At 41.5% G+C, this 15,080-nt stretch overlaps 1 protein-coding gene across 3 annotated transcripts in view; it reads left to right on the top strand.

The window, feature by feature from the left end:
- Positions 1–15,080, top strand: part of NELL1 (neural EGFL like 1) — a 723,728-nt gene that overhangs the window by 532,714 nt on the left and 175,934 nt on the right. For all 3 annotated transcript variants that reach the window (XM_054585996.1, XM_054585995.1, XM_054585994.1), the window contains one exon: positions 11,296–11,391. In XM_054585996.1, the coding sequence (XP_054441971.1) occupies positions 11,296–11,391 (96 nt within the window). The remainder of the gene's footprint in view (positions 1–11,295; positions 11,392–15,080) is intronic.

The following is a 15,080-nucleotide window of genomic DNA, read 5'->3' as shown; positions in this document are numbered from 1 at the left end:
TAGGATTTCTTTTACCTTTAGTTTCCCACGTCAGTGTATTTTCCCCCAAATGGATTCCCCCGCCGTGTAAGTAAGTCTATAACTAATAATAATAAGGTCAATAATACTTAATATCTTTTGAGCACACCTGGATCTAAGTGCTCAACCTACAATAAGCTCTATTTCTCATAACAACCATATAAAGAAGGCAGTGTTTTTACTTCCTATTCTGTCATGAGGAAAATAAGGCTTCCAGATGTTACTAGATTAGCTCCCGGTTGCACAGTTAGAAAAAGGCAAACCGGAGGCTGCCCGTGTGTCAGGGTGTGTCATCTGACGGTCTAAGTGTCCGTCCGCGTGAGGTATGGAAATGGTGGTGTCGGGGAACAGTGTTTGCTGATAAGGCCATTCTTTTCTCTCCCTCTGTTCTCTTTCTCCTTTCATCTTTTTCTTGTCCCTTATTTCTCTCTTCTCTCCTTTCTCCCCCACTTTTAAAAAACTTCCAGACAGTTTTCTCCCATTGGGTGAAGCTGGCCTTACTTCTCATGCACGTGATGTTGTGTCAGAATCCCAGAGCCTGGAATTCTCCGTCTCTGCTTCGTACTTCACTTTCTCTTGGGCACGTCACCTAGTGTCTCTCCTCTCAGTCCCCCCATTCATTATAAAATGAAGATATTGTTACAAATTATCTTTCAAGATTCTTGGGAAGCACTTTTTAAACAAAAGCACAAAATACATTACAAGCCTGAGAAATTGCTCGCGTTTCAAGACAGAGGTGGGAAATGGAGAAGTCCTCCCCAGAGGTCTGGCCCACCCGTGTTACACAGCTACGATCCCTGCAGCTTGCAGGTATAACTCACTCAAGATTTAGCATCTAATTCCATATGGTTACATAAAATTGCAGAATGCTTTTGCCTGGGAGAATTTGTTGAAATTTATTTCTTACAAGTCTCTAGACTGTGACCTCCATGGGTAATATATGCATTGATTCCAATGTGGCAGCACAGCAGGAAACCTCTGACTGTCTCACCCTGGGCTTTCTCCTCAACTGCTCTTTGCGGCTAGCACTTTCAGGCTCCATTCCTTAGCGCTCCTGTAATCGCTGAACACCCAGGTTTGAACTGCTTTCAGAGTTTTTGTTGCAAAGATCTAATTTGACTGTTGCCTTAGCTTTTACATTATAGGGAGTCCTGACCTAAATTTTTGAATTTTGCTTTTTGAAACTTGAGCACCATCTCTCTCTCTCTCTCTTCCTCTTTTTCTGGTTTTTGTCTTAATCCCTCATCATTTTCTTTGCAATTGATCCCAGTGCTCAACAAGCTCTCACACTCTGCCATCGATCCGTGCACCAGTTAGGGAAGGCAGACTGCGAAGAGGTTTGATGTGTGAGAAGAAAATGCTGCACTCTGTGACTTAAGCTAGAGAGAAAGGGGCTGACAGATTTAAGGACTAACCTTTACTGCATACATGCTATGTGTGAACACTAGGCCTGGTACTTCGCATGCACTATCCTATTTAATCCTGCTAATACCTGTATGACATAGATTCTCTTGTTGACATGGTTATAGAGACGGGGGATTTGATGTTTAAGGAGATGAAACCAATTTCCAAAATTAGTCATGGTGGTAATCATTTTGCAATATATAAATGCATCAAGTCAACACATTGTACACCTTATACTTACACAATATTATTTGTCAATTCTATCTAAATAAAGCTGGAAAAAAATCATTCAGCTATTAAGGGCTACAACCATGGCTGGAACCTAGGTCTCTGTTACCACATGCATGCTCTTAACTGCTCACATCATTCTGCGTGGGAGAATTATCTAGGCGCCAGGTTATATGTCTAATGTATTAGTGATTTACCATCCCTAAGGTACACAAAGTCAAGGCCGGATATTCCTCACTCCCAAGTTCTTAGCAATTTCCTATTGAATTGCTCTTTCTTTGATAGGATTCTTCCATTTATTAAATTGCAGGGATTTTAAGCTCATATACACTGACTCACATTCAGCATTTCAACTCTGACTTCCTAGGAAAAAGCCACCACTGCTATTCTGGATGAAATTGAAATTGTGGGAAAATAAGACAGTATTGGCAGTCCCAGATCCTTCGTGAGGCCAGTGGGTACCTGGTGAGAAAGAGCAGAGCGGCTCTTCTGTGAAATAGCCCAAAGCCTGGGTTTGTCAAACGCCCGCTGCAGTCGCTGCCCCTCCTGCCTCACAGCATGTCCTCCCGGGAGCTGGAGCCACGCTCCCTTCCACCCCGGAGTGTCCATGCCCCCGCTCCATCGCACGTGCTCCTCCTGCCCCACAGCATGTCCTCCCGGGAGCTGGAGCCACGCTCCCTTCCACCCCGGAGTGTCCATGCCCCCGCTCCATCGCACGTGCTCCTCCTGCCCCACAGCATGTCCTCCCGGGAGCTGGAGCCACGCTCCCTTCCACCCCGGAGTGTCCATGCCCCCGCTCCATCGCACGTGCTCCTCCTGCCCCACAGCATGTCCTCCCGGGAGCTGGAGCCACGCTCCCTTCCACCCCGGAGTGTCCATGCCCCCCGCTCCATCGCACGTGCTCCTCCTGCCCCACAGCATGTCCTCCCGGGAGCTGGAGCCACGCTCCCTTCCACCCCGGAGTGTCCATGCCCCCGCTCCATCGCACGTGCTCCTCCTGCCCCACAGCATGTCCTCCCGGGAGCTGGAGCCACGCTCCCTTCCACCCCGGAGTGTCCATGCCCCCGCTCCATCGCACGTGCTCCTCCTGCCCCACAGCATGTCCTCCCGGGAGCTGGAGCCACGCTCCCTTCCACCCCCGGAGTGTCCATGCCCCCGCTCCATCGCACGTGCTCCTCCTGCCTCACAGCATGTCCTCCCGGGAGCTGGAGCCACGCTCCCTTCCACCCCGGAGTGTCCATGCCCCCGTTCCATCGCACATGCTCCTCCTGCCCCACAGCATGTCCTCCCGGGAGCTGGAGCCACGCTCCCTTCCACCCCGGAGTGTCCATGCCCCCGCTCCATCGCACGTGCTCCTCCTGCCCCACAGCATGTCCTCCCGGGAGCTGGAGCCACGCTCCCTTCCACCCCGGAGTGTCCATGCCCCCGCTCCATCGCACGTGCTCCTCCTGCCCCACAGCATGTCCTCCCGGGAGCTGGAGCCACGCTCCCTTCCACCCCGGAGTGTCCATGCCCCCGTTCCATCGCACATGCTCCTCCTGCCCCACAGCATGTCCTCCCGGGAGCTGGAGCCACGCTCCCTTCCACCCCCGGAGTGTCCATGCCCCCGCTCCATCGCACGTGCTCCTCCTGCCCCACAGCATGTCCTCCCGGGAGCTGGAGCCACGCTCCCTTCCACCCCGGAGTGTCCATGCCCCCGCTCCATCGCACGTGCTCCTCCTGCCCCACAGCATGTCCTCCCGGGAGCTGGAGCCACGCTCCCTTCCACCCCGGAGTGTCCATGCCCCCGCTCCATCGCACGTGCTGCTCCTGCCCCACAGCTGCAACATCCGTGGCCCCAACCTGCCTGGTTATCGTTTTTCTGACTCAGCTCAGATCTTGGCTCTTCTGCGGAACTATTCATGACCTTCCAGGCAGAAACAGGCCTTTCCTTCTGCCAACCTTCCCTTGACCTTGTGCAGGTAGCCCTGCTACGATCTGTAAAGCACTGTGTAATCTGCACATTCTGCTCCTCTGGGCCTTGGTTGGCACTTGCTGTAACCTCTGCCTGGAACACTCTTTCTACTTGATAACTGCGTGACTCACTCATTCTCCTCTTTCAGCCTTTGCTCAAACGCCACCTTCTCGGTAAGGCCTTTCATGATCACCCTGTTTGGTTACAACCTTTCCCACTGGCACAGACCCTCTTGTCCTGCTCTGCTCTATTTTTTATCATATAGCTTGATTTTTGGTATTTCGTATCTTCCCAGTAGAATATTTTTAGCTATCCTACATGAGTCTTGGTTCTCAGGGTAATCCTTGCTACAGAGGCTGCTCAATAGCTACTTGCTGAATGACTGCAGAAAGGACCGTCTGTCTTTTTTCAGCTTGGGCACCCTTAAAACTTTGGTCTGAATGATTCTTTGCTGTGGGGCTGTCCTATGCATGTAGGATATTTAGCAGCACCCTTGCACTCCACACGCCAGGAGAGCCACCAGTAGCACTCCCACAGCTGTGGCAACCAAAAATGGCTACAGGCATTGCCCAGTGTCCCCTGAGGGGAAGTTGTCTTTAGGGAGAACCACACTTTTCATCTTTCAGATCCTGGAGAGCAGGGATTGTATTTTAGTAGAGTATATACTGTCTAGCACGTAGTAGATGCTTGATAAATTTTTAAAGATGACTGATCGGACTTGATAACTACACGTCATGTGCTTAGACTTCATAATACAGTTTTATAGACAAGACTATTGTATCAAACTTTTTTATTTTCTCCATATGATTAATTTACTCTGTCAACAAATATGTGTTTAGTATCACCAGCATTCAAGATGTTATAGAGGAATGGAGAATTTGCCAGAAGACATAACTCTGGTCCTTGAAAATCTCAAGGTCAAAAATACCCATGACACACCCATCGAGTGCATTCTCTATAACAAAGATTACCTCTAAAGGCTTACCTCGATAGTCAATATTTCAACTTTTCGGCCTGCACAGTTACTGTTGCAACTACATCCATAGAAAATAGCCCTTTTAGACACTTTCTTGTAAGCCTTTTTGAGCTAATAACAACGTCTCAATTTGAGGATGTCAAGATTCATTCACTATGACTCCGTGGCCCTATCCTATCACAGAATGTTAGGGACTAGAAGAATATGGCGATTACCAGGAATGTATGAAACAAGTCCACAGTTTAAACTGCAGGTTGGGTGGGGTGGGAAAGCAAGTCACTGGGTCACAGTTTCATACTATAAATAATATAGAATACAATGCAGTACAACACAATAGAAGGCAATACAATGGAAAATATTAGAATGCATTGCACATACTAAGAGTAAATATTTTATCTCTGGATGTCTATATGTGTTTGTGAGGGTTTCTGATTTAAAACTTTTACTATTCAGTGCAGCAAAAAGATCCAGCACAGCACTGTCTTTAACTAACAAGAATAATGGACAGAACAAAAGAGAAATCTGTAGGCTTAGATCCAGGAATTAGACTATTGTGCCTTAAAGTTACCAACAAATCCGGGGAGTGGATGGAGAGTGTGGGTCACAGATTCTAAAATTCTGCTTCCCTTCAAGGCTTACTGCATTCTCTTCTAACATTCAGTCTGCAACCTTGACAGGCTATAATCACCGGTTCATTTTCTTCCTCCATCCAGTGCCTTTCCATAGGCCAGAACCTTGACCTGAACTGTCCCTTCTCCTGTACTTCTCTACCTGGCAGAAATCCTATTCATTCTTCCAGGCCTAACTCAAGTGCCAGCATTGTGGCAAAGCTTTGCCTCAGTCCACCAGGCACAATTAATCATGTTCTCCATATTCTCTCAGCACTTCATTTGTACTGCCACAACAGCATTTATCACATTTTATTATGCTTGGTTTTGTACATTCCACTGTCTGCTACTCAACTGTGAGCTTCTTAGGGATGGGGCCAATTTTATGCCTAGCTGTAGATTTCTTAGCAGCTAGCACATTTTCTGCACACAGTAGCTGGCCAAGCCCTAAATGGAGATGGCTTAGTGCTGTGGTTGAGACTCTGATTTTGAAACCCAGGAAGCCACTTAGCAGAGTGACTTTAGATATCTTATTTAACCTCTCTAAGCCAGCCTTCTCTTCTGAAAATGAAGGCAATGTGACGAATGCAGAGAGTTCCTGCAAGGATGAAATGGAATAGTCTGTCTTCGATAAGTGGAATTAAAATTATAGTGTTGTTGTTATTATTACCGTTGAAAAGGAGAGTGGAAATGGCTATTAGAGTCATGACTATACCCACATAGAATAAGTGGTATGGATTGAAGGTGAGTTGGGGGCCAATGATTAAATACTAAACTGTGTAGTGTACTTTGAGTTTAAGACCAGAATGATGATATGGAAAGTGATCATTGAAGACATCTGGGTGTTAGGATTTATATACCAGACTAGCCATCTGGATGCTTTTCACACTCACCTTTTCTCTATATTTTAAACTGTTTTTTGGGGAGAGTTTGAAGGGGGTGGGTATGGAAAAAATACTATAATAACACAGTTTTGCTCCTGGAGATGCCTAGTAGAGTTAATTGTGTTAGAATAGAGTTTCTCAACCTCAACACTGTTGACACTAAAGCCAGATAATTCTTTATTATGCAGGGCTGTCCCATGCATTGTAGGATGTCCAGCCCCATGCCTGTCCTCTGTCCACCAAATGCCAGTAACACCCTGACCCTACACGCCTTCTTGTAACAAACAAAATATCTGAGACAGCCTTTGGTAAATATCATGTTCTGAACAGGGTGAGGAATAAACCAGAAAGCAAACATGGAGGTGATGATATCACTTTTATTATTAACAGAGCTGGCTTGGAAAACCTAAGTTTAAGTCTGTAAGCCAAGCGAGTCTCCTAAGAATGAATACAGAATAAAGACCAGGTTCCCGGGAGGAATGTGTCATCAGGGAGGCAGGCAAAATTAATGCCATCTGAAGGCAGCTCACTCACAAGAAAGAAAGGAGGCAGGCATGGAGTTTTGCTAAGCGTGACCAAATTTTAAATATTGTCTCCCCTTTTTGGATTTCAGGTGCCCATAATCAAATTAATCAGAATCTTTGGTTCATGACACCCTGTAACCACCCACAGCAATGAGCTTTTATTTATTTAGACACCTTGATACTTATTTTAACAATGTAATTCACACCTAAACAGCTCAGTATCCAAACGAAAAACATTACCATGGCCTATTTCTAATCATACAGCTCTTCTTGGCCCATCCTCCTGCTTTTCCCATCAGAGACACATCAATTTGATGTATATTTTCCCCAAAGTTATCAATACAATAATATCCTCAACCTCCCCAGAGGCAGAATGAGCAAAGCTGGTGAAGAGAGGTCGGAAACGATCTTAGGGAAAGTGCTTCCTCAAGGAAAGCAGTATGGAGAAAAAATTCCCTTCTAACAGATGGCGCTGAAGCTTGCATTTCCTTATTTTATCAGGATACGGGGTGTCCCTGGGAAGTAAATGCATGCCAGTAAAACTTGGAGAGGATCCTGCAAAGTGTTTAGAACTTGAAGGGCTATTTCTTTTTATTAGTGTAAAACTATTTTTTGTCAAATTGAGCACCTAGTGGTGGTACTGGGCCTCCACACACCTGGCATATGCAAACCCACCTTCTCATTTTGTTCCCATTAACATCCAAGTCTCCTTTCACATGCCGAGAAATTTTGACTATAAAAAAGTGTTCTTTCCGTGGATTAACTCTCCCTTAATTTTGAGTTTTGTGATTTGATTTTCTTGCACAATGGAAAATAAAAATCATACCATTTGAAAGTTGCCCCAACCCAAATGGCACTATAAGGACAGATTTAGGTTTGTGATCTCATTTTATATCTATAACCTGTTCAGGTCACACTTCGGAATCTGGAAAGTGGTGGACAAAGGGGCAACCTGCTGGCGACGCCTGAGTCGTTCTGAGTTTGCAAAGGCACTGTGAGGCCACGTTCCATTGCAAACCATGTCGACACTACTGAGACCCCCAGGTCCAGGAGGGAGTGAGGAGGAGCCCTCACTAAGGAATATGGTCCATACCACGGGGATCTTCGCTGTCCGATTCACCACTGCATCTCCAGAATCTAGAACAGAAACTGGTGCACAGTAGCATTGTGATTCTGAAAAGCAGAGTCCTGGTGACAAGCAACAGCAATCACACGTAGTTTTGGGGCACATTTTACTGGCGGTGCCCTGTGCTGCGCCATTTATGTTGGTCATTGAATTTAACCTGCCCAGCCTGAGTGTTTTTATTATTATCATTACTGTTTTGGTCTTGAAAAAGCTTTGGTCCCGAGGGATGAAATAATTTGCTGCAGGTCGCACAGCTCATGAATATAGAGACAGGATTTGGACCACGTGGCTTCTACCATCCCATCGTCTCATAAGCTAGAAAGAAATGTAGAGGTGACTCGGTGTCTTGGTTTGGTTATGCCGTCCACAAGTAATGCTGGGCAAACTACAGGTCCTCAGAGTATCGGAGTCCTTTTTTTTTGAAGTGCCAGGTTCATAGTTGATCAAGGAGAGCCCATCCACAATCTTTAGACTAGTAGACTAGGATACAACAGTATACTTTGATGTTTTATGAGGTATTCAGAAGAAACTGGCATTGTTCTTGATTTCACCAGAGTAGCTTAAGTTTCGAATGGCACACTGCTTCTTTGTTTTTGTGTTCTTCAAAGTTACTTTGTCATTTTATGTAAGGTTCATGTAGGCAATGAATTTCTTCTTTATTCTAGATCAATTCCATTAAAAATAGTATATACTTAGATTAGATGGAATGTGATGAGGCTCAGACAATAATGGAAATTAGATTTTAAGTGCATGAACTTGAACAGCTCTCTACCTGCCTTTTTTAATGCCACTTGTGCAATTTGGACATTTTTTTCCCTTTAAACTTGTAGTCAGTTCCCTCAGCCCTTGTGGAACTATTCAAAAAAAGGGAGAAAACCAACTATGTGAATATCAGACTGCAGATAAACCTGCACTGTAACCAGTAAAGAGTAGGTAAGATTTTGAATCTGGGTTCTGCTACGTACTACCTGTGTAGCCTTAGATTGGCCACTTGATTTCTGAGCCCCATTTTCACCTTTTTTACAATGGAAACAGTAACACCTCTCTGAGAGTTCCACAATGAAGGCTATTACTATGCTTACTAGAAACTAAGTCAAGCATAGATCACAAGGTCATAGCAAACCATCTTGGTGAAAGTGGACATCTTACAGGATGGGTTCATTGTCTGGGTACTATGCAGACAGTTTGTTCCTGGTCCATGATGCACAGTCATAATGGTATGACTATCATTATAATGAGTTTTGTTGAGCAAAGTACATCTATAATGCTGTGCACCACACTACTTTAAATCCCTGACAAATACAAACTCATTTCATCTTTATAGCACCCCATTTATTATGCACATTCTTAGAACATCACAAACATTATGCATGTCTCTACATTCTCAGGATATCACAAACATCTCATGCTTTCTTCAAAAACCATCTCTTAGGGTAAAATCCCAGCAGTAGAATTGCTGGGTCAAAAGGCAGTTCCATTTTTACCTTTTTGAGGAAATTCCATACTGTTTTCCACAGTGGCTGTACCAGTCTGCATTCCTACCAACAGCGTACTTGGGTTCCCTTTTCTCCACAACCTCACCAGCACTCACTATTTGTTGATTTGTTTATGATGGCCATGCTGACCGGTGTGAAGTAGTGTCTCAAATGGAGACAACTGTACTTGAACAGCAACTAAAACAAACAAAAAAACCCCTTCTATTATCATTTCCATTTAAGGGCTGAGTAAGTCAAGAGCATACATGTATTAGGAAACAACACTGAGTCTCCTAACCAGGTGTACAGATCTGTGTGTGTGAATGCATGTGCACACCCAGAGATGCAGATCAAGTGTGTTTTGACTAGACTACTAAAAAACCCAAGCTGAACCTCCTGCTCCCAGGCCCCTGTCTTCTTTTGTTGCCACTTGAAACCTTCCTTAACAGCTTTCCATCTGTCATTTTTCACTTGGAGAAACATTTTACTGTTTTCTTGTTAACTTTGTTATGGAGCTGCTCTTCAAATACCTTACTGGAAATATTTTGGGACAAGAGATTTTATATACATATATTTATATATATGTTTAGATTTTTGTGTTAAACACATGAAGGGAACACACATGCACACACATACACACATAAACACATGCTCAAGGTAGTTAAATGCTGGAAAGAGAAAATGGTATTCAAATACCTCTGGCAAGAGCAAAAGGAACTCACAACTAATTGCTAAGCTACGAAATGTTAAATCATACAGTGGATATTCAGTGAGGTGGAAAATGACAATATTGTGAGAATTTCTGTGCACTTGAACCAGCATTCAGCTACCTAAAGATGTTCTGTGACTTTTTGAAGTTAGACACTTATTATTTATGTGATAATGGCAAAATCTAGCCATGACATTTTTCCAGGTCGACATTTTCTAACTGCAATTATAAATAAAATAATTTTCTCACCTAGCTCTCATGTGAATAAAAGAAATTCTAGGTTAACAAGTTGGAGTCATCTTCATTAGTGAGAAATTTTGCAGCATTAATACACTGAATTATTGGTTATACAGGTAGGTTGCGTAATAAATTATCCTGGATGAAAGCGTTGAAGAATTGTTAGAGGAAGAATTTTTCTGTCAGAGCAACCTGCAGAATACAAATTAATTAGGCAAATACTTTTTGAGTATCAACTATGTGCTTAGAAATTAAGGCAATGGTACAATGCAGAGCAAAAAGAAACATGGCACTTGTCCTTATCAGCCTCATAACTCAAACAGATGAGATAGGAAATGATAAGCAATTATGCATAAATTAGCAATTATACTTAATGCTGCAAAGAAGAGGTGCATGGAACTATGCTATGCGAGTGTGTAATGAGGGGAACAGGAACTAACTCTGTCTGGGGAGGCTGCTAGCAGGGCCCTACTTGGGATGGAGTTGGGATATTTTTTCAACGTTTATCAAAAAAAAGGCTTAACAGACTCCAAACTCTCCAAAACTTTACTTTCACATTGAGGCATTCTCTCTAAAGGAATAATTTGGGGTGTAGATCTTCTAGCTGTACTGACAAGTCATCGATTTCATTACAGAAATATTGGAAACATTAAATATTAAAAAAAAGTGGTTAAATTTATTTTGCTGTCAAAAATTGTATCTATTCAAATCTTTTAAAAATATGTAAAAATGTTTTTATTATAATGAAGATGTTTAGAGGGGGGAAAAAGTGGTTACAAAATAGTATTTAAAACGCCTTTGCGCTTGTCCCAATCCTATCCTTACTGGTTACTCAATTTATCCTATTTGATTTCACGTACGTCAGTAACAGTAACAATAGTACCAGTAATAGTTGCTCATACTAGCCACCATTTAGCACATTTCAGCTCAGGACTAAATATTTTACCTCCATTATTTCAATTGATGTCACGTAAACCAGTGAAATATTATTACATTTACTTCTTTTTGTATACCAAAACTTTTAAATATGTCAGCACAGTAATGTGTCCCCTATGCAACAAAGAAACAATTGTTTCAACACACAAGCTGTTTAATGAGAGTTTTCTTGTTCCCATTTTTGTCTAACAGCCATCCCTCATTCTTTTGCCACAGCATTCTGTGAAGAGGGCTGCAGATATGGTGGAACATGCGTGGCTCCTAACAAATGTATCTGTCCTTCTGGATTCACAGGAAGCCACTGCGAGAAAGGTAACCTTAGCCCTTTGTGGGTGGCGGGGGTGGGAGGGTGCGGGCGGGGAGAAAGCATTTCAGAGAGAATGAAACCTCTTTCTCTAGGACAGTGGTTTTCAACTGGTGTGCTGCAAAATTTTTTCAAACATGCCCAATACCTGATTATTTGTTTAGTCAGAGGCACTGATCTCTTTTCCCTTAGTTTGTCAAAAAAAAAAAAAAAAAAAAATGGCAATAGCCAATCCTACAAAAGCCTTCTGATGTGAATGAATCAAAATTATACCTTTTGGGGGAAGGGGGCTGTGGGATGGAGGTCACATCAGGGAAAAAAAATTTTTTTTGGTGTGCCACAGAATTTTAGTAATTAGTTTATGTGTGCCATGAAACGAAAAAGGTTGAAAATCACTGCTCTCGGAGTGTATTTAGTATTGTGCATTGACTTGATACATTATGTTTCACTGGGGGATATAGCTCCCCAAAGTGGGTACATTTTGATTACTGTATAATTGGCATTTTCCCCTCTGAAAAATAGAGCTTCATTTGCCCTCTCGTCAACATTTTTAACATAGCAAGTTTGACTTTCTCTCCTTTAGTTTGAAATGTGCCTTTTTAGTGCTGTTTGGAGATAAAGCCTGGTGAATGACCTGCCCCAATTATCAGCTATTGGGGGTAGCATCATACACAGCTATTGGAGTTATAACAATCTGTTGTGTCAACAGAATCTAAATTAGAACCACATGCTTCTTGCTTAAAAGCACATTAAATAACTCCAGCAGCAGGTTTATTGGTGTGCTTGGGATTTGTTCTAATATTGGTTTATTAGGAACATTATCATTTCTGGTCCAGATAATATAAGCCAATTAGTATTTGTAAGATTCCATTATGTACATTTTTCTATTTGCAGTAAATGTAGTGTTTACACTTGGTGCTATTTGGTGAAATCAGTGCTCTTATTAATTGGAGAGATCCTCCACCTGTGTGCAAATTAAATTGGTCTTCAGTGACAGTGTGCCAATGTATACATATATCACTGCAATCAAGGGGTCTTTGCTGTGTAAAATTGAATATTACATATTGTGTTTCTCTGAGTCTGGGATATCACACTTGACACTTCTCATAGTACAGCATAAAAATATGGATATATGATAAGGTAGCCATTATCCCTATTATTCAGTGAGGGAGAGGAAGTTTTTAATGCCAAATATCTAAAAAAACTCTGGTTTCCTTTCCTTCATGTTTAAAGATTTCTGAATTTAGATAATACATTAAAAAATGATCCTATTTATTATACCCCAATTTGCTCTACATATTACATTGCACTGCCTGTATATTTATTTATAAGGCAGCCAATCTTTTCAAAAACATGGCAGAATTTAACTATGTAAATTATTCAACAAGGAAATCAACAAAACAGTATGTGCACTGTTTCCATATTTTGTCATATCATCAATGAATCAAATTACATTTATTAACAAAATTAATTGGTTTGTCCTCAAAAAAGACATATAAAAGAGCCAAATACTGCCTCTGAGTAGCATGAGAATTACCACATGGAACTGGAGAATTCTTGCCAAAAGCAAAGAAATTTAATGGTAACTTAGTATTGCACTGCATTTGATTTTAATTAGGTTTTCTAAAGTGAAAAAAAGATACATCTGAATGTTTCTCATTATTTCCTCTAGCACTACTGTGTTTCCCTAACATGAATATACAGGAATTAATGGGGACAGAATGGTGATGACGATAATGTCGGTGATAACGGATACTACCAGTAACACTAAACCGTTTATTATCTGCTAATTATGTGTCAGGTCTTTTAAATGCATATTTTAATATTAAGAATACATTAGAGTCCTGGCTGGTGTGGCACAGTGAGTTGAGTGCCAGCCCGTGAGCTGGAGGATGGTCAGTTCGGGTCCAGGTCAGGGCACAGGCCTGGGTTGCAGGCCATTGGGGGTGTGCGAGACGCAACCAATCAATGTATCTCTTGCACATTACTGTTTCTCTCCCTTTCTTTTTCCCTTCTGTCCCCTGTCTCTAAAAGTAAGTAAAAAAAATCTTAAAAAGGCCAAATAAAGAAAGTTAAAAAAATACTATTACTTCTACTTTATCAATTGCGAAATAAAGCTTAGCTAAGTTCAGTAACTTCTGCAATGCTACAGACAGTATTAGAACTGAGAATAAAATTCAAAGTTACATTCCACAAAATCTGCATTATAAACCCTTGTATGTTTCTCAAGGTAATGCATGGACTGCCTGTTGAAATCTAGATTGCCGGGACATCACCCCAGATCTGGTAAATCAGAATATCTGGGGAAAGGTCCACAAATCTAGACTTTCACAATCGGGTTGCTTGTTATAAACCAATTATTATTATTATGTTATTGTGATATTTAACTGGGCAATCTACTCTAATGTTCTTATTCTTTTTACGTTATGAAGAATTATAATAGAACATTGGCTTTAGACCTGGGTCTAGGAATAATTAATTATGGTTTGTTCTTTTTTTTATGGCTTGTTGATTTAACTTATATCCTTTTCTCTTCTCAATAAGTCGTTGGTTGAATTAATGCTTACATTCTGGTCCATAACCTGGAACAAGAAAAGTAGAGATAAAGGAAAACGTCAAAGACCAGAGGCAAAAGTAAAACAGATAGGCAGAACATGGGTTCCTATATAAAAGTTAAAGTTAAGATTGAATGTAGCATCCTCTTGAATTCTTGCACAGTTATTATAAGGTAAAAAAAATAAATTAATAAAACAAACTTTCTTTGCATATGATGCTATCTCCTATCAGTAGCAAAACCATTCCATTTCATATTGGCCAATATTGCAACTCAATGAAATTTTAATGGATAGGATAAAGTACATATTTTTCAATTCATTGTGTGCAAGGAATCTAGACGAATTGTAGGACAAATACTGAAAAATTATTCCATATCTTGTCTGAAATATTTTGTCATGTTGATAATTAGCAATAAACATCAAGTTATTTTATTTGCCATTGAATGTGATGCTAGATGCTTTGAGAATTAGGGTGCAAAGGAAAAATGCAAATGCTTGCAGTTGTCTGTGGCATGATCACACTAAATCTCTGATTTGCTTTGTTTTAATTTCGGGGCTAACTAAATGGTCCCCTTTGAGCTATATAGAATCTCCTTATATTTAGTCTTAACAGTGTTTCCCTTGGTCCCCCTAGTTACTGGTTTTATTCATTGCTTGTGATATTTAGCCTTTCAGATTTCAAGGACTATTAGTTAAATTATTGAAATCACTTGTTAAAGAAATAACATATCTGGAGTTGAAAGTCCCACTTGTGTTTGATATGTGACACAAAGATTGGAATAACATTGCGTTTATTTTATATTGATAAGATTTGAGTAAACTTAAACTCTATAAACCCACTCAAACATTTTTTACCTCTTGGTTTCTGAACAACATATCATGTTGGTTCTTCATACCCTTTGTTCTTCCTCTACTCTTAACTCCATCCCTTAGCTCTGGTATATGGTTTCATATTTAACATCAAGATGTATACAGAGAGAGATGAGTAAGGAATCAGTAAGACATGTAATTTTTCTGCTCTTAGGATAGTAAAGGACTGTTGGTACAAGCTCTCTTCTTAACCTGAGAGAACTGAAAGGATATCATTCCATGCAGATATAACATAGCCAATGGTAAAGCCAAATTTTCCAAGGGCCTTTTCA

Source organism: Pteronotus mesoamericanus, unplaced genomic scaffold (assembly GCF_021234165.1).
Source record: "Pteronotus mesoamericanus isolate MK-2021 breed Mesoamerican mustached bat unplaced genomic scaffold, CSHL_Meso_final contig_90, whole genome shotgun sequence".
NCBI lineage: Eukaryota > Metazoa > Chordata > Mammalia > Chiroptera > Mormoopidae > Pteronotus > Pteronotus mesoamericanus.
The sequence above is the reverse complement of the archived record's forward strand: the minus strand, read 5'-3'. Positions and strand labels throughout refer to the sequence as shown.